At 36.3% G+C, this 20,356-nt stretch overlaps 1 protein-coding gene across 1 annotated transcript in view; it reads right to left on the bottom strand.

The window, feature by feature from the left end:
• The window catches only part of LOC150091459 (pre-mRNA-processing factor 17), a 176,578-nt gene that overhangs the window by 140,130 nt on the left and 16,092 nt on the right, over positions 1-20,356 (bottom strand). Inside the window, exon 3 of the mRNA XM_090368490.1 lies at positions 3,231-3,360. Coding sequence (XP_090224616.1) covers positions 3,231-3,360 — 130 coding nt within the window. The remainder of the gene's footprint in view (positions 1-3,230; positions 3,361-20,356) is intronic.

Genomic DNA, 20,356 nt, shown 5'->3' with positions numbered 1-20,356 from the left:
TTCTCTATAAATTTCAGTAGATGCATAAGCATTTTTAACGGAACGGACAAATTGCAACTAACACGATTTGCATGGAGTAACAAGTTTATGAAGCTTTAAAAAAAAAAAAAAAAAGGAATGAAGAGAAGATTCTGAAAATTTATTTATGCTTTTTATACGATTGTAGATTTCAGTAAAGAGGAAACACATATCACCATAATAACACAAAAAAACCACACAATTCCAGCTATCAGTATTTTCACAAATGCAATAACATCAAGTTTACTACCCATTTATAACTGCTTGCAGTAACAGAAAAGCACAATAAACCGGAAAGTGCAAATTGTTTTTATTGTTTTATGGTTGTGACCTCCAGAAATGTGCTTTAGAAAAAGTCACAAAGCCGTTCAAAATTGGTTCTTATAATAGAACATATGATAACGATGAAAGTGTAGTGCATTTTAGTGATTTGAATTGGTAACTAATACAATCTGCACTATATAAACAACCTTTAAAAGAGTTATATAGCAAAAATTTCAACTTTTGAGGTCATGGAATGAATTACCAAAAAAATGCATTATTGGGTTCACATTACAATATTTTCAAGATACGATGGTGTCTCAGGAACAGATCAATATCTTAAAGCTGGGTACACTGTATTGTATAGCTACGCGTTTGGTTTGAAATGCAGTATTTATGAATGTTTAACATTCATTTTTTGCAATTAATGTTCATATTTTCGATTTTGTTGATACTTGATACTTTGAGAAAAAAAAACTCGTAAACCCAGGAATTCATTAAAGCGAGAACTTTTTTATAATTTATTTTTTAATTTATTAATTTATTTTTTTTGTTTAGAAATAACGAAAATGATGGGTAAACACAAAAGAGTTGTGCTTTCAAATGAATAAAAACTTGAAATTATTGAAAATTTTGAAAACTCCATTAAATCTCTAATGAACCATTATAATGTTGGTGACCAAACCATACGCAACATTGTAAAAAAATAAAGGGAAGCTATTCGATTTTGCAGGCACATCTGATAGCATTAAAGGCATGACTATCAAAAAAATTATGAAACAGTCTACATACAAAGACCTCGACAAGGCAATGGTGTTCTGAGTTAGCTAACAAACAGCAGAAGAGCCAAGGAAAAATATTTTTTTGACAAATTAAAATTGCAGAGTGATTTTACCACATCTTCAAGGTGGTTGACGTGGCTTAAATAGAGGCATGGCATTTGTCAAATTGCCATTCAAGGTGAAAAACTAAGTAGTGATGCACCGGCCGGCCGGCCGGCCAACAATTCACCAGTGAGTTTTATTACAATGCCAATGAAACAGAATTGTATTGGAAATGTCTAGCTATTGACATTTTGGAAAATCCTGATCGTATTGAATGCAATTTACAAAGTTTCAGCAGCATGGAAATCAATAAAAAGCATAACCTTAAAGAAGTCTTGACATAAAATTTTACCAGGATATGATTAAGGATTCCTAGGATTTGAAGAAAACTGTGAAGATCTAGTATCAGAAATATTACAAAATTTACAACAAATTGGGGAACACGGATGTCGATAAGCAATCAGTTCATGATTGGCTTAATTCTGACAAAGATTCAGCTGGCCATGAAGTACTTAATGATGAAGAAATTTTATATCATGTAACAACTACTATTACACCACCACTAAATAATGATGGTGAACCTGAAGAAGAGGAAAAAGAGTTGATATTTTCACAAAAAATTAGCCACAGTGTTGCTTTAAACCATGCAGAAACACTTCTTGACTACCTTGAGCAGCAAAACGATAGTATTCTGGAGGAAAAATGGTTTTAAGAAATATTCAAAGTGCCGATCGTCAAAAAGTTGCAAAAGACAAAAAACAAATCTATACTTTGTTTTTTACCTAAGTGAATTGATTTTCGCTTATCTTTCCTATTTTTCTCCTATAAAATTAAAATATAAAATATTATTTTAAAAACAAAACATGTTTTAAAGATATCAATAGACTTTTTAAGTTAAAACAAAACTTGTAAAAAATATTGTGAAAATTATTGTGCACTTCCATTGGCAGCCAATGCAAGCATACATCATTACCTAGAGGTATGTTTTTATATCTATGTGCGCATCGTATTGGACACATGTGCATAAATAAAGTAAAGTGTAGTGTGTTAGCTGTCTGATGGCACCAGGGGTTTCCCCCATCTCTACATTGTATTCTTTGTACGTGTGACATAGAACTCTGTGGAGGCCAGAGATTTAATAAGTTCATGGGGAGTGGTTTGTTGTGTAGTGTTATGTTCTGTTGTTTCTCTGACCATTTAGCCATTGAGCTCCTATTGGGACCCACCTTTGCACATACTTTGCCACAAGGAGGCAGGCCAGGCACACAGCAGATTATTTAAGTACTCTGGCAGGCCCCACCACCTAATTTCTGAGGATTTCAGTGGTAAGTTCAATATATATAAAATAGGGTGAATGCTAGAATTTGGAAAGGCCAAAAGAGTTTTACGAGAAAGCAGTTGAATTTAGATGTGATTAGAATTTGGCAGCATTGCTAGGGCCATATTTGGTTGGTTCAGTTAGAGTGGGGGAGAGGGGAGACTGAAAACTGGGGAGAAACAGGTAGAAGGATGGGGACGATAGAGTAAGCATCCCCGTACATGCAAGTAGAGCATGGTAAGATTTTTTATCTATCATCATATTTATTAGGTACGTTGCTGAACATTTTTCGATATTTTTGGATTAACCAGGAAAACAATTATGCGGGATTTTATTTTTACCATCTATCCCAGAAAATTGAGAGTCTACTGTATTTTCAAATTAAGTGAAATAATGTCAGCAATAAAAAGTTTGCAACTTTCAAACAACACAGTTAACAGGACAGTAAATTTATTCATGGTATTTTGAAGTTTTGCAAAAATGAAAAATTTACACATAAGTGCTTTTAAATGTTAATTTGTTCTTAGTTTGACTTTACTGCCTAACTAACAGTAAGAGTGAAATTACTGTCAAAAATCAAATCAAATCAAAAATTTTTTTTTAAAGTTGTAAAACAAAAAAGACTAAAAAACTAAACTAAAACTTATAAAAAAAATTACTTTTTTTTTTTGATGCAATAATATTCTCTTCATCTATTTATGAATTGATTAAATTTCGGCCTGAAATTTTTCATAAATCATCAAAGTATGAATAAAGCCAGAGATTGGGTTTAGACGTATTACTTATGAATGTTAATTTTCTTAACTTACCAAAACTTGCAAATGTTCTTCGCTGAGACTCAAAGTGAAAGTCATTGATATGAGCAGGTTCAACAAATCCAGCAAGTGTGTTTTTCTCTGCTCGCTGCTGTTGCGTTTTAAAGGGATTCTGTGGGCCTGCCTGTGCACAAAATAAAGGATTTTAAAAGGAACATCAAATGAAATTAATTTTAAAAAAATTCTTAACAGCAATACAAAAGTGAGTCAAATGAAAACGAGATTTTGATTGTCTAAATTAAAATTATGTGCCATAATAAGTGTAAAAAAGGTTAGAGGTTGGTAATAATGCTTCCAATAAGCAATAGCACACACTATAAAAAGTGATGCAAAGCAGCTGAAGAGACAAAATGTTATGTCTTAGTCAGTTTCATACAATGGAGAGTGTCTCTCTAAGCAGAAATTCACTAGTGTATGAAAAAGGTCTACAACAATGACTATGTCATGTCCAAGAGTATGAACAGGCAAATCATTATAGTATAAGAAAACCCTGAGGATGACCTTCAACCAAGGACAGGCTCACAGTCATCACAGAAAAAAATGTTGCATGGCAGACATCATCATGGTGAATCAGTGCAAGTTGATGTGGCCAGGGAGCTGTACATCAGCTATGGGTTTACCTAAACCAACATCCAATAACATTTAAATACAGGAAGGCCTGCATAAAGTGAGTTTCCAAGTGTCTTAACAAAGAACAAAAAAAGCTTGTAAACAAGATTGCATCTGCAGCACCTAACAAAATATGATAAGAAAAATAACTTCTTGAATTACATGATTGCAGAAGAGACAAGATGTAGGCACTTTGAACCAAGGAGTAAGTGGCAAAATATGAGTGCAAACACCAGTCATCACCACAGCCAAACATTTTTGAAAGTGCTGGGAAGGTTATGCTTGTGTCATTTTTTGACTCATGGATTGCTTTTGTACCATTCTATGTGTACAAGTAAAAAATTCCACTCAATTAGGCACAGATATCCTCAAAGTTGATGTGCCACCAAAAACAAAAGAACAGGGCATTTGACTGATGGTGCCATTTTGTACAAGAAAATGTGTACACACATGCACACACACAGCTTGACACACCATGGTAACCATTAATAAACTGCACTGGAAAGTGATTGAGAATCCTCCATACTATATATCCTGAACTCATCTTGATTTTCATGTTTTTTTAAATACTGAAATATGCTATATTTGGCATATAATGCTAAATGTTACTCAAATGATCATAATGATCATCACACCATTAGCCCCTGCACTGATTGACCAAAAATGAGCTATGATATGAGGCCAGATATCTTACAGATTTCTTACTGCCTGTTGTGTGATAATTTTGATCTTTGTTTAATTGCTGTCTCATGTACTGCAGAAAAGTTAACTATATAGTGTTACCTAAAATATCTCAAAAAAGTGTGCTAATTATTGTGATTTATTTTATTTTGTGTGGGTGGGCATGTGTGTGGTGACTTTGAAATCCAAAAAACAAGCATTTATACCACAAAGTATACGGCATTTGCTTAGCAAGCATGTGTATAATACTTCAGGGTGCAAAACTGAAGATTAGGATAAAAGATGAGCTATATATATATATAGGTGAGTCAGAATTATGTATACACTCTTTAAGCCATAATTTGTGAATCTGATTATAAATTTAATTTTTTTTTTTTTATTTCACAGTTGAATTACATGTTTGGCTTTCTATTTAAAAGAAAAAACTCATTTAAGATGTTCAAAATGAACCCATCTTTTTTCAATACTCCTACATAAACAATATACAAATCAGCAGAAATTCTGCTTGTTTTCTGCAGTATTGCCATCCACAGATCCTCCAATTTTTTTTTTTTTTTTGTTTTTGAGCATGCATACCTTATCTTTAAAAAAATATATGCAAAAATATATACGGGAGGACTGAGACCTTGGAGGGTATTAAAAAGCACTCTATTGTTCATGAAATTACCTGTATAGATAGTCACACAGCAGTACAGAAATGTGGTGTCATATTGTTGAAAACACACAATCATAACTGAAAACTTGTTTTTCTCATATTGAGTACTGCATAATTCCTTAACACTTCAAGATATCTGTCTCCAAGAACAATCCCACTGAATCTGTAAAGTTCTAACACAGTCATTATTGGTATTGACTGCTGACGAGGCTACTAGGAGACGGTTGTGTTCAAAGCCGCTAAGTGGATTTTTCTTATTTATTGATTTGAAATTATTGTTTTTCTAAAACTTTTGATTTAAATTTAGTAGTATAACATTATTTTGTGATTTTCTGATTAATTTGGTGTATTTATTCTTTACTCGGCCTTGTAATTGCATAAAAGTATCGGTAAGGTTAAGTGTCCGTAGATTCACCGTCGTAACTTTCCCGCCTTTGTGATACGATAGTTATATACCGTACTAGATAGCGTTAGTTAAACTTCGTTAGCAGTTAAATTGTACTTTTAAATAAATACATATAACGACTTAGATTACAAACGTAATATAATTAATTATATTTAACATAATTAATAACATAACATAATTAATTATAATTAATTAATAAATTAATAGAATCATGACTCAGACCAGAGCAGCAAAGCAAAAGGCTCAAGCTAATGGAAGTGCTGTGGCTCAGAGCAGAACTGAGGGGGGCAGTTGTCCTCTGACTCACAGCCTTATAAAAGGCACTGTTTGCTTGATGTTTGCAGAGCAATCGGGTACGGGACATGATACTGCCATGGGGGATGTCTTTGTGTGTGCGCGATGCAAGGAGTGTATCGATATCAAGCAACAACACAGCGTTCTTGTGGGCCTATATGAGAGCTTGAAGGACAGGGTGGATGCCCTCGAAGAAACTAAATTGAGGGGCCCATCAAGCTCTCAGCTACCCACATCAATGCCAGAGCTTGCACTTGGGCATCACGTGACACAGAGACAACCCCCAAGGCAGAATGCGCTCGTCCTACAGGAACTAGTAGTTGTTGGTGACTCTATTGTCAGGGAAACGGGGAACATGCTTTGTAAAAAGGATAGGTGGAACAGGACCAGGGTATGTCTGCCAGGGGCAAAGGTTGATGACGTTGTAGAGCGAATATCATCTTTTAAGGGCACAAAAGGTGATATAGTTGTACACGTTGGCACTAATAATATTAAGAGTAGGAGACCGGCAGAATTACTTAACAAGTACAGGTCACTGTTGAACAAAAGCCGAGAATTAGGGTTGAATTTGAAAGTGTCTGCAATTCTGCCCAGACACGATAGGAGGGAGTATATGATGAGAGACTTTTCGATCAATTCGGCCCTGGAAAGATTGTGCAAGGCTCAAGGGGTAAAATTTTTTTCAGCCTGGACTGTACTTGTTAACAGGAGAGATTGCTTCTACAGGGATGGGATACACTTAAATAGAAAGGGTGCAAGAATTTTTGCTGATGCTATCGAGGCAGTGTTAGGTGGGTCGGAAAACTGCTAGCTTAGGGGGAGACAAAGACCAATAGATTGACAGTAGCCACTGGCAGAGATGAAAGAGATTCTTGCACTGCTTCTATTAGAATGAGCAGAAGCCTGAAAAACAAGATGCATGATATTTCAGAGACTGCTGGGAGCCATTGCGTGGGTTGTGTTAGGGTAGCTAAGAATAGAAACAGGTGCAGGTATACTTGCGTGTACACCAATGCTAGGAGTTTAGTAAATAAATTTGATGAATTTGAGGTATTGCTCAAAACATCAAAGGCAGATATTGTTGGGATATCAGAGACGTGGTGTCACACAGATATAAGGGATGCAGAACAGCAATTTGGGGAGTACAACGTCTACAGAAAGGATAGACAGGATAGGAAGGGGGGGGGTTATGCTATTAGTTAAGAAACACATAAAAACCAAGGAAGTGAAGCCAGTCGACATCGCTGGACAGTGCAGTGTTGAGTCAGTTTGGTGTGACATAAGCATTGGGAGATCAAAATTGAGAGTAGGAGTGTGCTATAGGCCTAATGACTCTGATGAGTATAATAAGAAACTGTACAGGGAAATAGAGTGGGCCAGTAAATCAGAGAGTCTTATAATGGGGGATTTTAATTTCCCAGATATTGACTGGAATTTGTGGGTTGGTCACTCACACACTAGCAAGGCTTTTGTGGATTTATTGGATGATTGTTTTCTACATCAGCATGTTCGGGAGGCAACTAGAGGGAGTAATACTCTGGATTTGATTATCAGCAGTGATTCTTCATGCATTAAGAATCTGCAGATAAATGAACCACTAGGTGGCAGTGATTACAGTGTGCTGAAGTGGGATTTACTCAAAGAGGTAACTACCATTAGGGGTAAAGGGAAGGGTTATTGCTTCCGTAAAGGCGACTACGATGGACTGAGACAGTATTTAAATTCTATACAGTGGGACCAACTGATGATGTTACCAACAGCAAATTCAAAATGGGAAGCATTCAAAGAACTTATCTTGGAAGCTACTAGGCTTTACATACCAACTAAGAAATATTGTTCAAGGTTCAGGCCAAAATGGATGTCAGATGAACTAATGAGGCATATGGCAGAGAAGAAAAATGCATGGGATACTTACAAATTAACACATGACACAGAAGCCTATGATAGATACAAGTTGATATGCAACCAAGTTACAAAGGAGGTTAGGCAGGCGAAGGCAGATTATGAGAAATCCTTGGCAAGGGATGCAAAGAAAAACAGCAAAGAGTTCTTTACTTATGTAAACTCTAGAAGGAAGGAGATGAATCAGATTGGTCCACTTGATATTGATGGGTCAACTGTTTATGATCCTGCTCAGGTAGCTAACAAACTAAATGAATATTTTGCATCGACATTCACACATGAGGAGTTATTCAGCGAGGGGAATGCCAGAGGTGTATTCAACTCTAGTAGTAAGCTACAGAATCTTGAAATAACTGAGAGTAAAGTGGAGGAGAAACTGTTGAAGATAAACACAAGAAAGGCACCCGGGGTGGATGGGATCTATCCAGTTATATTAAAGGAGGCAGCAAAGGAAGTAAGCAAACCCTTAGCCATAATTATGAGAGCTTCCTTGGACTCAGGGGAGGTACCCATAGACTGGAAATGTGCAAATGTGACCCCAATTCACAAAGGAGGATCAAAGGCTGACACAAGTAATTATAGACCTGTGAGCTTAACTTCTGTTCCAGGAAAATTAATGGAGGCACTGGTTAAAGAAGCACTGCAGGATCATTTAGACAAGACTTCAGTTATAGCTCGGACACAGCATGGTTTTGTTAAGGGGAAGTCTTGCCTGACCAATTTGATTGGATACTATGATGCAGTCACAAAAGAACTGGATGCAGGGAATAGCTTTAATATTATATACTTGGACCTTAGAAAAGCTTTTGATACTGTTGCACATGGAAGACTGCTACACAAATTGGAGCAGTGTGACATTGGAGGCAAATTGCTGCTATGAATAAAGGGGTGGTTGAGGGGGAGAAGACAGAGAGTGGTAATCAATGGACACTGCTCATCGTGGACTGATGTTATTAGTGGAGTCCCTCAGGGCTCAGTGTTGGGTCCATTATTGTTTTCTGTATTTATAAATGATATTGATGATAGTATATCAAGCTTAATGTCCAAGTTTGCAGACGATACAAAGGTTGGCAGGGTTGTCAAGGACACTACTGACACTATGCTACTGCAATAGGATCTGGAAAGGTTGAGCAGATGGGCTGAGAGGTGGCAAATGAAGTTTAACATTGACAAATGTAAAGTGCTACACATGGGAAACAGCAACCCCAGAGCAACGTATCAACTCTGTGGTACTACACTGACAGTGGTAGAGAATGAAAGGGACTTGGGGGTGGTTGTGCAAGCAGATATGAAGTTCTCTGAGCAGTGCAGACGGGCTGCAAGAGTAGCTCATGGAGTATTGTCAATGATATACAGGAATGTTTCCAGCAGGGATAAGGAGGTGATTATTCCCTTGTATAAGGCAATGGTCAGGCCACACCTAGAGTACTGTATACAGGTCTGGAGGCCTCATTTCAAGAAGGATGTAGAGCTGCTGGAACGAGTACAGAGAAGGGCAACAAGATTAGTGAATGGAACAAAGAGGTGCTCTTACGGGTGCTCTTACGAAGTTTTGCAAATTACAGTGTCTGGAGACTAGGCACCAGCGAGATGATCTGATAGAGGTGTATAAAGCCTTGAATGGTTTGAGCATGCTCAATGCTGATGGGATTCTTCCTCTAGCTCAGAAGAATCACCTGAGAGGGCACAAATTCAAATCGAGGAAAGACAGATGTAGGATAGACGTGCGGAAATTTGCCTTTAGCCAGCGGGTGGTTGGTTGGTGGAACAGACTTCCATCCCTTGTAGTGGAGGTTGATAGCCTAAATAAGTTTAAGGCTCAGCTGGACAGGTATTTTGAACGAACAGAGGGGTGAAGTGGAAGTGGGTTTTTTTTTTTTTTTTGGGGGTGATGCAGCATAAGCTTGCTTTCTTGCATCAAATACCTCTACTAATGCTAATGCTATTAGTAATGATCTTATGGTGGAAGGAAGCCTAAGGCTTAGCTGCAACAGCCAAAAAAAAGAAAAAAAAATAGTAAAATAATAATAATAAAAAAATTAAATTAAATGAATAATTAATAAATAATAAAAGAAAATGTATTTCCCCCATTCCGTAGGTAATCCCATCGCATCCTGTATCCAGCTGACCTTTGAATTTCCCCCAACTGTAAACCTCAACCATCTAGGTAGGTAACTTATTCCAGGAATTTATGGAATTTTTACTTGAAATTACTGGAATTTCCAGTAAAATATTCCATTCAATAAAAACTTCCTGCAATACAGTCTAAACATCTCCCCCTGAAACTTGAATTTATGGGCCCTAGTTCTAGAATCATTTATAACCATGAAAATTTCATCCTCATTCATTTTACTTTTGCCTCTCAGAGCTTTGAACACCTCAATCAAGTCTCCTCTAAGGTGCTAGTTCCCAAGCAGTGCAACCCACATATTAGAAGTCTTTCCTCATATGGGCACCGTTTTGCCGAGCTCACCAGCAAGTTACCTGTCTTTGGACCCTTCCAAGACCCTCGATGTCTTTTTTTTTTTTTTTAGGTGCGGTCTCCATACTTGAAAACAGTATTCCGAATGCAGTCTAACAATAGCCTTATATAATGAGATTATGATGCCCTTATCTCTACTAGTAAATGTTCAACGAATATTTGATAGGACACCATGGGCCTTCCTTGCAACCTGTCTACAATGCATGGAGAACTTCATGTCTGACCATATCATAACTCCCAAGTTCCTTTCTTCCACTACTGACTTTAATTCAACTTCACCAAGATTCTTATAACACTCAACTGACTGATTTGCAGTTCTCGTAAACACTGTCTTGTTGAATTCTGTGAGGAATATTCAAATGCATTCATGAAAGTGTATAAGTTATTTAAGGGTTACTGTTCTCCAGGTATAAGACCTTGTTGGATTAAAGCAAAGCTGCCACTTTTCTGACCATCCCTGAAGTCTATCTAGGTCACTCTGAAGAAGCTTTGCTTGGCATCATCATTAACTACTCTACCAATCTTTACCTCATCTGCAAATTTAGACATCATGCCCTCTATCCCTTCATCAATGTCATTTAAGAAAATCAAAAACAACAGAGGTCCCAATACTCATCCCTAAGGAACCCCACTTCTTACATTAACCCAATCTGAAGAATAACCATTTATCACAACCCACTGCATCCTGCCCTAAAGCCATCCTGCTATCCATCTAAGGATTTTTCCCTGTGATTTCAACCTGTTCCAGCTTATAAAGTAACCACTCATGTGGGACTGAGTCACATGCTTTGCTGAAATATAAATAAACTATGTCAAAATTATTCCCTAAATCCAGCTCATGAGTGACCCATAATGATCCAAATGTTCATTTAGTTTGGACACAGTTTCATGTGACCACATAATTGCATCCTCAAAAGCATCAATTCCACCATTTTAATGGCAATACCACTCATAAATGACTGTTTTTCTGAACATCTTCGACATACTAAAAATGGGTTCCTTTAAGTGCACTTCTCAGTTTAAGGAAGAGAAAAAAGTCACAAGGAGATAGTCAAGTCACTAGGTCTCACAAGCAGGGTATGTTCACACAGAGGGGATTTGTTCTTTGGCCAGAGACTGGCAAACAGAGAGCACATTGTGTGCTACTAGAGCATTGACTTGATGGAGCATCCAATCATCCTTCCACAATTCAAGTCTCTTCCTTCAGATTTTTTCATACAGCCTTGACAGAACTTAAATGTAGTATGTTTGATTGACATTCTGATTTGGTGGAAAGTATTCAGCCATAATAATTCCTTTAATATTGAAGAAAATAAGAAGCATGGTTTTCATTTTTGATTTTGACATTCTTGCTTGTTGGTCTAAGGGACTGTTTTGTCTTCCACTGCACTGACTGTATTTTAGTTTTTGGGTTGTACTGGAACAACCAGCTTTTATTGCAAGTAATTACAGTATTCAGAAAGTCTGGATTTTTTACAATTTTTTTCGAAACATCTTCACAAACTTGAAGTCTTCTCATTCTTTGATCGTCATTTGAAATTTTTGGCACCATCCATCTTGGCGCACACTTTTCTTAGGCATAAATTTTCAATTAAAATTTGTCTAACTGTTTCTTTATCCATATTGAGTTCTGATACATCCATTCGAATGCTTAAACGATGATCACTTATAATCAATGTCCTTACCCAGTCCACATTTTAATCAGCTTTCATGGGTAGCAACACAGCCTGGTCATTCATCATCTTCCACATTCTCTCTTTCTTCTAAAAATCTTTTATGCCATGCAAAAAACACATGAGCTCTCAACGCAGCATCTACCCCATAAACGATGCAACAAATCATAACTTTCAGTTGGTGTTTTCTTTAGCATATTTTTTAAATTTGAGGTTGATTTGTTGTTCGAGTCTTCTGTCTCTCATTTTTCTGACAAACTGCAAAAATAAAGTAAATAAAACCTGTCTCACTGCAAAGCGAATGAGCATGTTTGGAACGTGACTTGGCAGACATGTAAGGTCAACTGCCATGCCTTTGTTTCAAAGGTGGCTTAGTGTGTAGTGGCTGCACGCACGGTCTCATTATTTAACAGCAACACTTCATACCTAATTTTGCTTCCCCCTATATATTGGAATTCATATGCTAAATCATTGAAAGGATGGCTTCGGAGGTTTGCATTCATCAACATTAATTGCTGTTCCAATGAGATGGAGAAAGGAGACAATAAAAATGACTGCCATCTTTGTTTGACTCATAACTGTATTTTTCTTCAAAGTTGAACATTCCATACAATACCTAAACTTACTACTTGCTGTTTGAATGATACGAGAACCTAGCAATATCTCAACCACCTAAAGCACAAATTTTGAAAGAAGAATCATCAAGTAATAACTCAGGCAATGAACTGACTGCAGCATCTCAATTTATGGATTCAGACATCTAGTCATCTACAGCAGTGATGCCTCAATTGATATCACGATGAAAATAATAAAATAATTTGAAATTTTTTAAAATTAATTTCACATTCAGAATTAAATGAACTCTTATTAGGGATCAAAATTTACAGAAGTCAGGCTGAGCTCTTAGGTTAACTGCAAGGGTAGCACTATCTATGAAAATTGAACAAGACAACTTTGTTTCATAAATTTCAAAAAGATTTGAATCATTTTTCTCTTTATGTAGCGATATAGTAATTTGCAATGTTGTTAATGAACTTATGAAAGCTTTACACCTTGTCAGTAAACATAAACCAAATGAATGGCATATATCCATACATTCATCTAGTTTGCAGGCAGTGCTAATGCTCAAATGATGAAAAGTTTTGAAAGTCCCTGTTAGCACCTTTTAATTCTTGTGAGGGGAAGAAATATTTACCTCCCAGGTATTTACCACCATTCCAATCTTGCCATGAGGAGGGAGGAACACTGCCGCCACCACCACCTGTTCAAATTACTATTAAGGGTTAGTAATATCAAGTAAAAAAGATACTTTTCTTTTCTGGGCTTTTGCTTGTAAAGCAAAGAGCTACTTTAGCTTTTTATTAGCATAGGCATATGATGCAAGAAAGCAAGCTTATGCAGCATCAGTCAAAAAAAAAAAAAAAAAAAACCATTCCCATTTCACCTCTCCGTTTGTTCCAAATACCCTGTCCAGTTCAGCCTTAAATTTATTTAGGCTATCAACTTCCATAACAAAAGATGGAAGTCTGTTCCACCAATCAACTACTCGCTGGCTAAAGGCAAACTTCCGTGCATCTATCCTGCAACTGTCTTTCCTCAATTTGAATTTATGCCCTCTCAGGTGATTATTCTGAGCAAGAGGAAGAGTCCCATCAGCACTGAGCATGCTCAAAACCATTCAAGGCTTTATATACCTCAATCATATCACCTCGTGGGTGCCTAGTCTCCAGACATTGTAATCTGCAAAACTTAAGCCTTTCTTCATAAGAGCAACCCTTTGTTCCATTTACTAATCTTGTCGTCCTTCTCTATATTCATTTCCAACAACTCTACATCCTTCTTAAAATGAGGCCTCCAGACCTGTATACAGTACTGAAGGTGTGGCCTGACCATTGCCTTATACAAGGGGATAATCACCTCCTTATCTCTGCTAGAAAAATTCATGTATATCATTGACAAGACACCATGAGCTACTCTTGCAGACCATCTGCACTGCTCAGAAAACTTCATTATGAAATAAAAGGAATGAGATATCAAAGTACAGAAAACTCTCTACAGAACATGTTGCTCCATTGCAAAAAGTGGGTAGCACCAGGGATCTAGCAAAATGTCATTATCATTGTTGTAGTTTCAATTGTTTGGAATTATAGGTTTTCATGATACAGAATTACAAACTGTTCTCATCTTCTGGAGTAATGAATTCGTAGCCAAAACATCTTTGCCATACTACCTGTGGTTACTATATTTGGCATATGCAGGAAACTCAAATCTATTATCACAGACCACCATTCCATTATTATGAGAGTGGGTAAGTCCAGTGTTCTCAACCTTTTTGGCCAGAGTACCCCCCTGGAAGTCTGGAAAGGTCCTTGGGTACCCCTAAGATTATTGTAGGCACAGAACACTAAGAAAGGGGCATTTTTCAGTTTTTTGCATGAGTATACCATACTATAGTGCAAGGTTGGCCAACGAGTCGATTGCGATCTACCAGTCGATCGCGGATTTAATTTCAGTCGATCACGATGAATTTTAAATATACAGTCATCCCTCGATTTGTGCACCTTGTGCAATGAAATTTTTGAGATGGTAGATCATGGCACATTTTGAAGGAAAAAAGTAGATCACATCACAAATTAAGTTGGCCACTCCTGCTATAGTGGAACCAAAAAATAATCACCACTCTTAAAATTTTAAAGTAAAAAAAATTTAACTATTATTAAGACTACAAATTAAAAAATAAAAAACAGACTTACTCAGTGAATCTAATAAGAGACCTACTGCAACAGATTTTCAACAATTTTGTCGAACTTAGGTGTCAAAGCTGATAACTGACAGCGAATGTCTGCTTAAGTGTCAAGTCTGTTTCTGTTTTTTCATTTTGTGCCACAATATTTGGCAAACCCAAGTTCACATAAATAAGTCATCACAAATGGCAAAAGTTTACAAACTGTTTTGTCTGTTATATTAGGGAAAGGGTCCAACAAACTAGCCCAGAACGAAGAAAGTGGAACACAAACACTTGGAGTGACATGTCACAAGAGATATCAATCAGTTCTTTTCAGAGGAGTTGCGGTTTTTCATGAAAGGGTTAGCTATCAATCTGTAATTTTCAATGTCTGTATTCACAGGAAAATATTCTTCAGAAAAGATCAACAGCTGTGCGAGGTGGTCAATTATTGCTATCTGTAAGTCTGACTATATGGAGATTTTTTTTTTCAATAGGAGATGTAGTAAAAGTATCAAAGGTATCATGTTGTCCTGCTTCAGCTCTCTTTCGCCAAAGAATAATTTTATCTTTGAATGGAGAGATTTTATCATTAGCCATTAAAAGTGACATGTTTTTACCTTGAAGTGATAGATTCAGTGTATTCAGTTTATCAATATATCAGCAAGGTATGCAACCTCTTTTGAATTATCATCACTAGACAGAGTCAACGAATCTCTACAGCTCTCTACAGTTTATCTTGAGTTGTTTTCCTTGTGGCTTCAGCTTTATGATCAGTAAGCAACATCACAATTTCAGAGGGTAATTCTGAGAACCTCATTAGCACTTTAACTCAACTCAGCCAATGTGCTTCAGTGTAAAAAAATAAATAGTCATAGTCACTACCCATTTCATTGCAAAACCTGCCAGAAAAGCCTTATATTTAAGCTACTAGATTTCACATAACTGACGATTTCTATTAGTGTCTTAAAAATATCTTTCAGTTTTACAGGAATGTTTTTCACAGGTAAATTTTTCCTGTGGAGTAAACAGTGGCTACTCAGAAGGGTGTGCTAATACCTTGATTCTCGTAACAACACCTGAAACAGGACCCTGCATAGCCTTGTCAGTACAGACATCAATACACTTCCAGTCAAATTTACAAGCACAAAAAAAAGCTGTCAATTTTTTCAAAAATATCAACTCCTGTTGTAGTGGTTTTCAAATCATCACAGATAAGAATGTCTTCAAACAGTTCACCATTATACAGATATCAAAAACAACTAGACATCACTGCAGTGCTCTCATCAAGTTGCAAGGTAAAATAAGATGACAACTGAAGTCTACAAATGAGTTCATTGAGAAGATCGACTGAGCAAAGTAAAATTCTTCTTTTTACAGTGTCATTAGAGTGTGGCACCTGTTTTATTTTTGCTTATTTATTAGGTCCAAATATTGTCTTGCAAAGGTCAATAGCATTATCAAATTTTCACCAATAGTGTGGGCTGCTCCTTGGCAAGCAATGCGATAGCTCACTTTCAGAAATAATTTTTGTTCCAATTTACAAATATAGATTTCACCAATGAAGTATTTTTTATGCAATACTTCTTTTTCTCTTTGAAAGCAATGGACTTTCAGTTCAAATCTCAATGATTTCTTACAAAATGTCTCATCAAGAGAGAGGGTTTCGTACAATTATTGCTGTGTTGATCACATATTAAACAAAGAGGGATTTGATTCTGCTCATCACCACAATAACAGAAGCCATATTTCAAATATTCATTTTGATAATTTCACCATTTTCTTTTGGTTTTTACCTGAAACTGATTTGCTTACAGATGGACTTGGTGAATGGTCACAATTACATTCACCAATTGATCTGTCATATCGAGTGGTTCTCGACTCGTCTTTGCATCTTTTCTCAGGATTTTTTGCTCTCTCCATAGAAATTTCTCTTTGTTCCTCTTACTAAAAATTTATCTATGATTGGATGGTGTGAAATAAAAATTAAAAATAGTTATGCAGAAAAACCACCACCACCATGTCTTTCCAGCACAAAGTGTATCTGGGACTTGTACCTACTGTACATTTGTATTTTTTAGAAGAGAAAATAGCAAAAAATTAGCAGTATATTAGCTTTGATATATTCAATTGTTTGTTGTTATTTGGTTTTTAGGAGCATTAACAACTAAGGCCATATTGCTCCGGGGATATGCACTGGTCATTCCCTGACCTTTCCACATCCTCCATATTTGGTGGTCACGGGCTCGAATCCCAGTCTAATCAAGAAGCGTGTGCTACACACTGCTGCTCCTGCCCACCTGGCTATGGAGGCACCTGATATATTCAGTATTCAGCTTCCTGGAATTTTTGTAAACAACAGGACTCGTCAGTGAATAATTACTGCAAAAACCCAGTTTCGCCAGACACTCGGGATGAAGGGCGTGTAGTCACGAATGGTCATTAGTGTAGTATCCTCAAATAGAGAGCTTTATGGTGACTGAAAAAAGTTCCTAGTGCCCTGGCTTGGCCTAAAACTGAGAAACTAACGAAAACGTTGTCTATTTCAGTCTTTCCAGTTGTTGTGAATGACAAGGATGGGAGAAGTGATTAAAGTCTTGGGGAAGAAGCGACTGGCAGGTGAGGGTAGTGCAAGACCCGCACAGGCACCTCCCCACCACTGGCTCTCTGAGTACCTCCTTGTCGGGACAACTCCAGCTTTGAAAATTGTTAAAAAATACTTCTCGTCACAAAATTTATAAATGACCTTTATAAAATTATTAACTAACTACAGTAAAATCTCGTTAACACAAACTCGCTTTATACAAAGTACTCGTTTATATGAAGCACATACCATTCCCCTGCAAAAGGATAGGCTTTTCTATGTAAATATATTTGTTTACAAAATTCAGTTAATATGTATTACAAAGTTCTTTTTCACCCCGTGAGAAAGAAATATTGTCATTTTGTATGTTTAATACAAATCTTGGCAGAGTGATCCGATTATTGCCCCCAGCCACCTGACTCCCTACTTCCCGAAGGATGGCACTGACTTGTTAAAAATTAGTTTTGTGTAAACAAAAGCAGTTTATGGTAGCTATAATGTCATGTGCACTCTGAAAAACATCTTTCTAAAGGATGAGTTGTTAAATTAACAAAAGAATAAAAAGTTTTTCTAAGTTGTTTACATGCACTCCCTCGCTCTCCACGGGAATAAGGTCAGTTGCAATTGTTACTCCAGTCCAAAGAGTCTTTTGCTATTGTATATACTACAGCAATCTATTTTTTGTGCCATTTTATCTGAGCTGATGCCTTTTTTGGAACTTGTCTTTAAATTAATTTAAAATTTGTTTATATTAAATCTTATCTAGCAGTGTTATGGTGACAAAACGTAGACAGACAGAATTAAGCCTGGAAATTAAACTAAAAATTATACAAGAGGCTAATAGGATGGAAAGAAGCAAAATGGACATTGCAAAGGAATACAACATCCCTTTACCCCCTTTATCTACAATACTGAAAAACCAAAAAAGACTTGAAATGAATTCGTGGTGCAAAACACGAGGAGTTTGAAACGAAACTTTGAGTGGTACCAACAAATACGTGCATCTAATTTGCCAATATCAGGTCTATTTTGCAAGAAAAGGCAAATTATCTAGCTCAGCAACATGGGATTAGTGACTTCAAATGCAGCAGTGGCTGGCTCCAAAGATTTAAAGAGAGGAATAAGTTGGTTTCACAAATGTTCGCGGTGAGTGGATTAGTCGACAAAGAAAAGACTACAGACTGGATGTGTTCTGTACGGTCCATCCTTGAAAAATAAGGCAAAGGATATTTTTAATCTTGACGAAACAGGTTTATTTTATAATTTGCTGCAAAAAATTTGCTGTTCAAGGAGAGTCTTGTCATGGCGGAAAATTAAGTAAACAAAGACTCGCTGTTCTGTTATGCTGCAATTTTGATGGCAGTACAAAACTATGCCCACTTGTGATTAGTAAGTTTTCCAAGCCAAGATGTTTTAAAGCAGTTAACCAACTTCCCTGTGATTATGAGGCCAATAGAAATGCTTGGCTTACAGAAGAATGGACAGAAGAATGACTTCAGAAAAAAGGAACATTTTGATGATTCTAGACCATTGTACAGCATATTCTGCCAAGACACTTAAGTTGACAAATATACGGCTGTTGTTTTTACCCCCCCCCCAATACCACCAGTTTAATGTAACCACTGGATCAAGGCATTATTTATAACCTCAAGAGAGCATATAGAGCCCAGCCTAATAAGGCACTTTATCTGTAACATAGGAGGGAACAATTTGCAGCCAAATTGGAATGTCTTGGATGCTATCCGTAATATTGTTATTGCTTGGGAAAGTATTACATAAAGTGTAATAATCAACTGCTTCAGAAAGAGTGGCTTTGGAGAGAACATCATCAAAAAACATGGTCCAATAGACGAATGTGATAGCAACAGTGAGGAATGGAGGAATTTGAAGGAGCATATGGATTTTCTTGGTGAATTTGAAGAGTTTGTGAAAGTGAATGATGAAGTTGCTACCACTGCAATGCCAACACCAGAAGAACTGCTGGGTACCAAACAAAACGATGATGTTTTTGTTACCAACAACAGCAAAAGTGAAGTGCGTACACTGACATCTAAAAAAGTAAAACCAAAAATGCACTGAACATAATAGAGAATGGGTTGGTCTGCAGTAATGTTCATAAAGAAACAACTATTGCATTTGATAATGTCTGTGCTGTAGTTAAAAATGCATATAGGACAAACTGTGCAAACAACATTGGATTCTTTCTTTAAATAAGATTAATTTATTAAAAAGTTAATGGTTTGTATGTCTCCTTTTATTTTAAGACTGTGATTCTTTTTACTGTGATACTAAAATATTGTATACATCAAAATATATACTGCACAATATTTTCATTTCCGTTAATATTGCTTTTCTTGTAGATTATCAAATAAAATAAAATCTTTACAAATAAAACCTTTAAAAAATATGTTATTCCTATTACTGTATTGTTAAACAAGGCTTTTGTTTTTATTTTATTAATTTATTTTCGATATTATTATTATTTATTATTATTCTTAAATAAACAGTATGTACCAAAAAAAAAAAAAAAAAACGGTAAAATTTTGACATTTTTAGGGGACCTCGTTAATACAAAAGGTGAAAATTTAGGTCCCTTCAACTTTGTATTAATGCGATTCCACTGTATTTACCAACCTTTTTGTCACCAAAAGGAGAATTACTTAGTACAAAGATGTGCGCTATCAAAGTGCAATAAAAAATTGGATTTTTAATTTTAACACAAAAAGTAAATGATAGATTTCAACCGGAATAGTTTTCCCTTGATAAACATCGAATAACGCATAGCTAATGTGATATTTAAATTTTTTGCTCCATTAGTGACAGAAATAGAGGGGGGACATGAAAATTACATTTTCTTGTCTGGCGCCGCCGCCATTTTTAATTTTAAAAATATTTTAAAATTATATTTTAAACCTACTCGTTGAGCTCTTTCCAATGGTGTATAATAAGCTATATGTTGTTGAAACCATTTTTGTCCCCCCCACCACATTTCTCAGACAAATTTTTGTCAACAACGATCAATATGGCATTATGTTGGCTCACATGATGTACAAACCCAAGCAAAATTTCAAGTCAATAGGCTGAGTGGTTCCAGAGATACAATGCTGTG

This window comes from Mastigoproctus giganteus, chromosome 1 (genome assembly GCF_048544385.1).
Source record: "Mastigoproctus giganteus isolate SK-2022 chromosome 1, ASM4854438v1, whole genome shotgun sequence".
In the NCBI taxonomy this organism is placed as follows: domain Eukaryota; kingdom Metazoa; phylum Arthropoda; class Arachnida; order Uropygi; family Thelyphonidae; genus Mastigoproctus; species Mastigoproctus giganteus.
The sequence above is the reverse complement of the archived record's forward strand: the minus strand, read 5'-3'. Positions and strand labels throughout refer to the sequence as shown.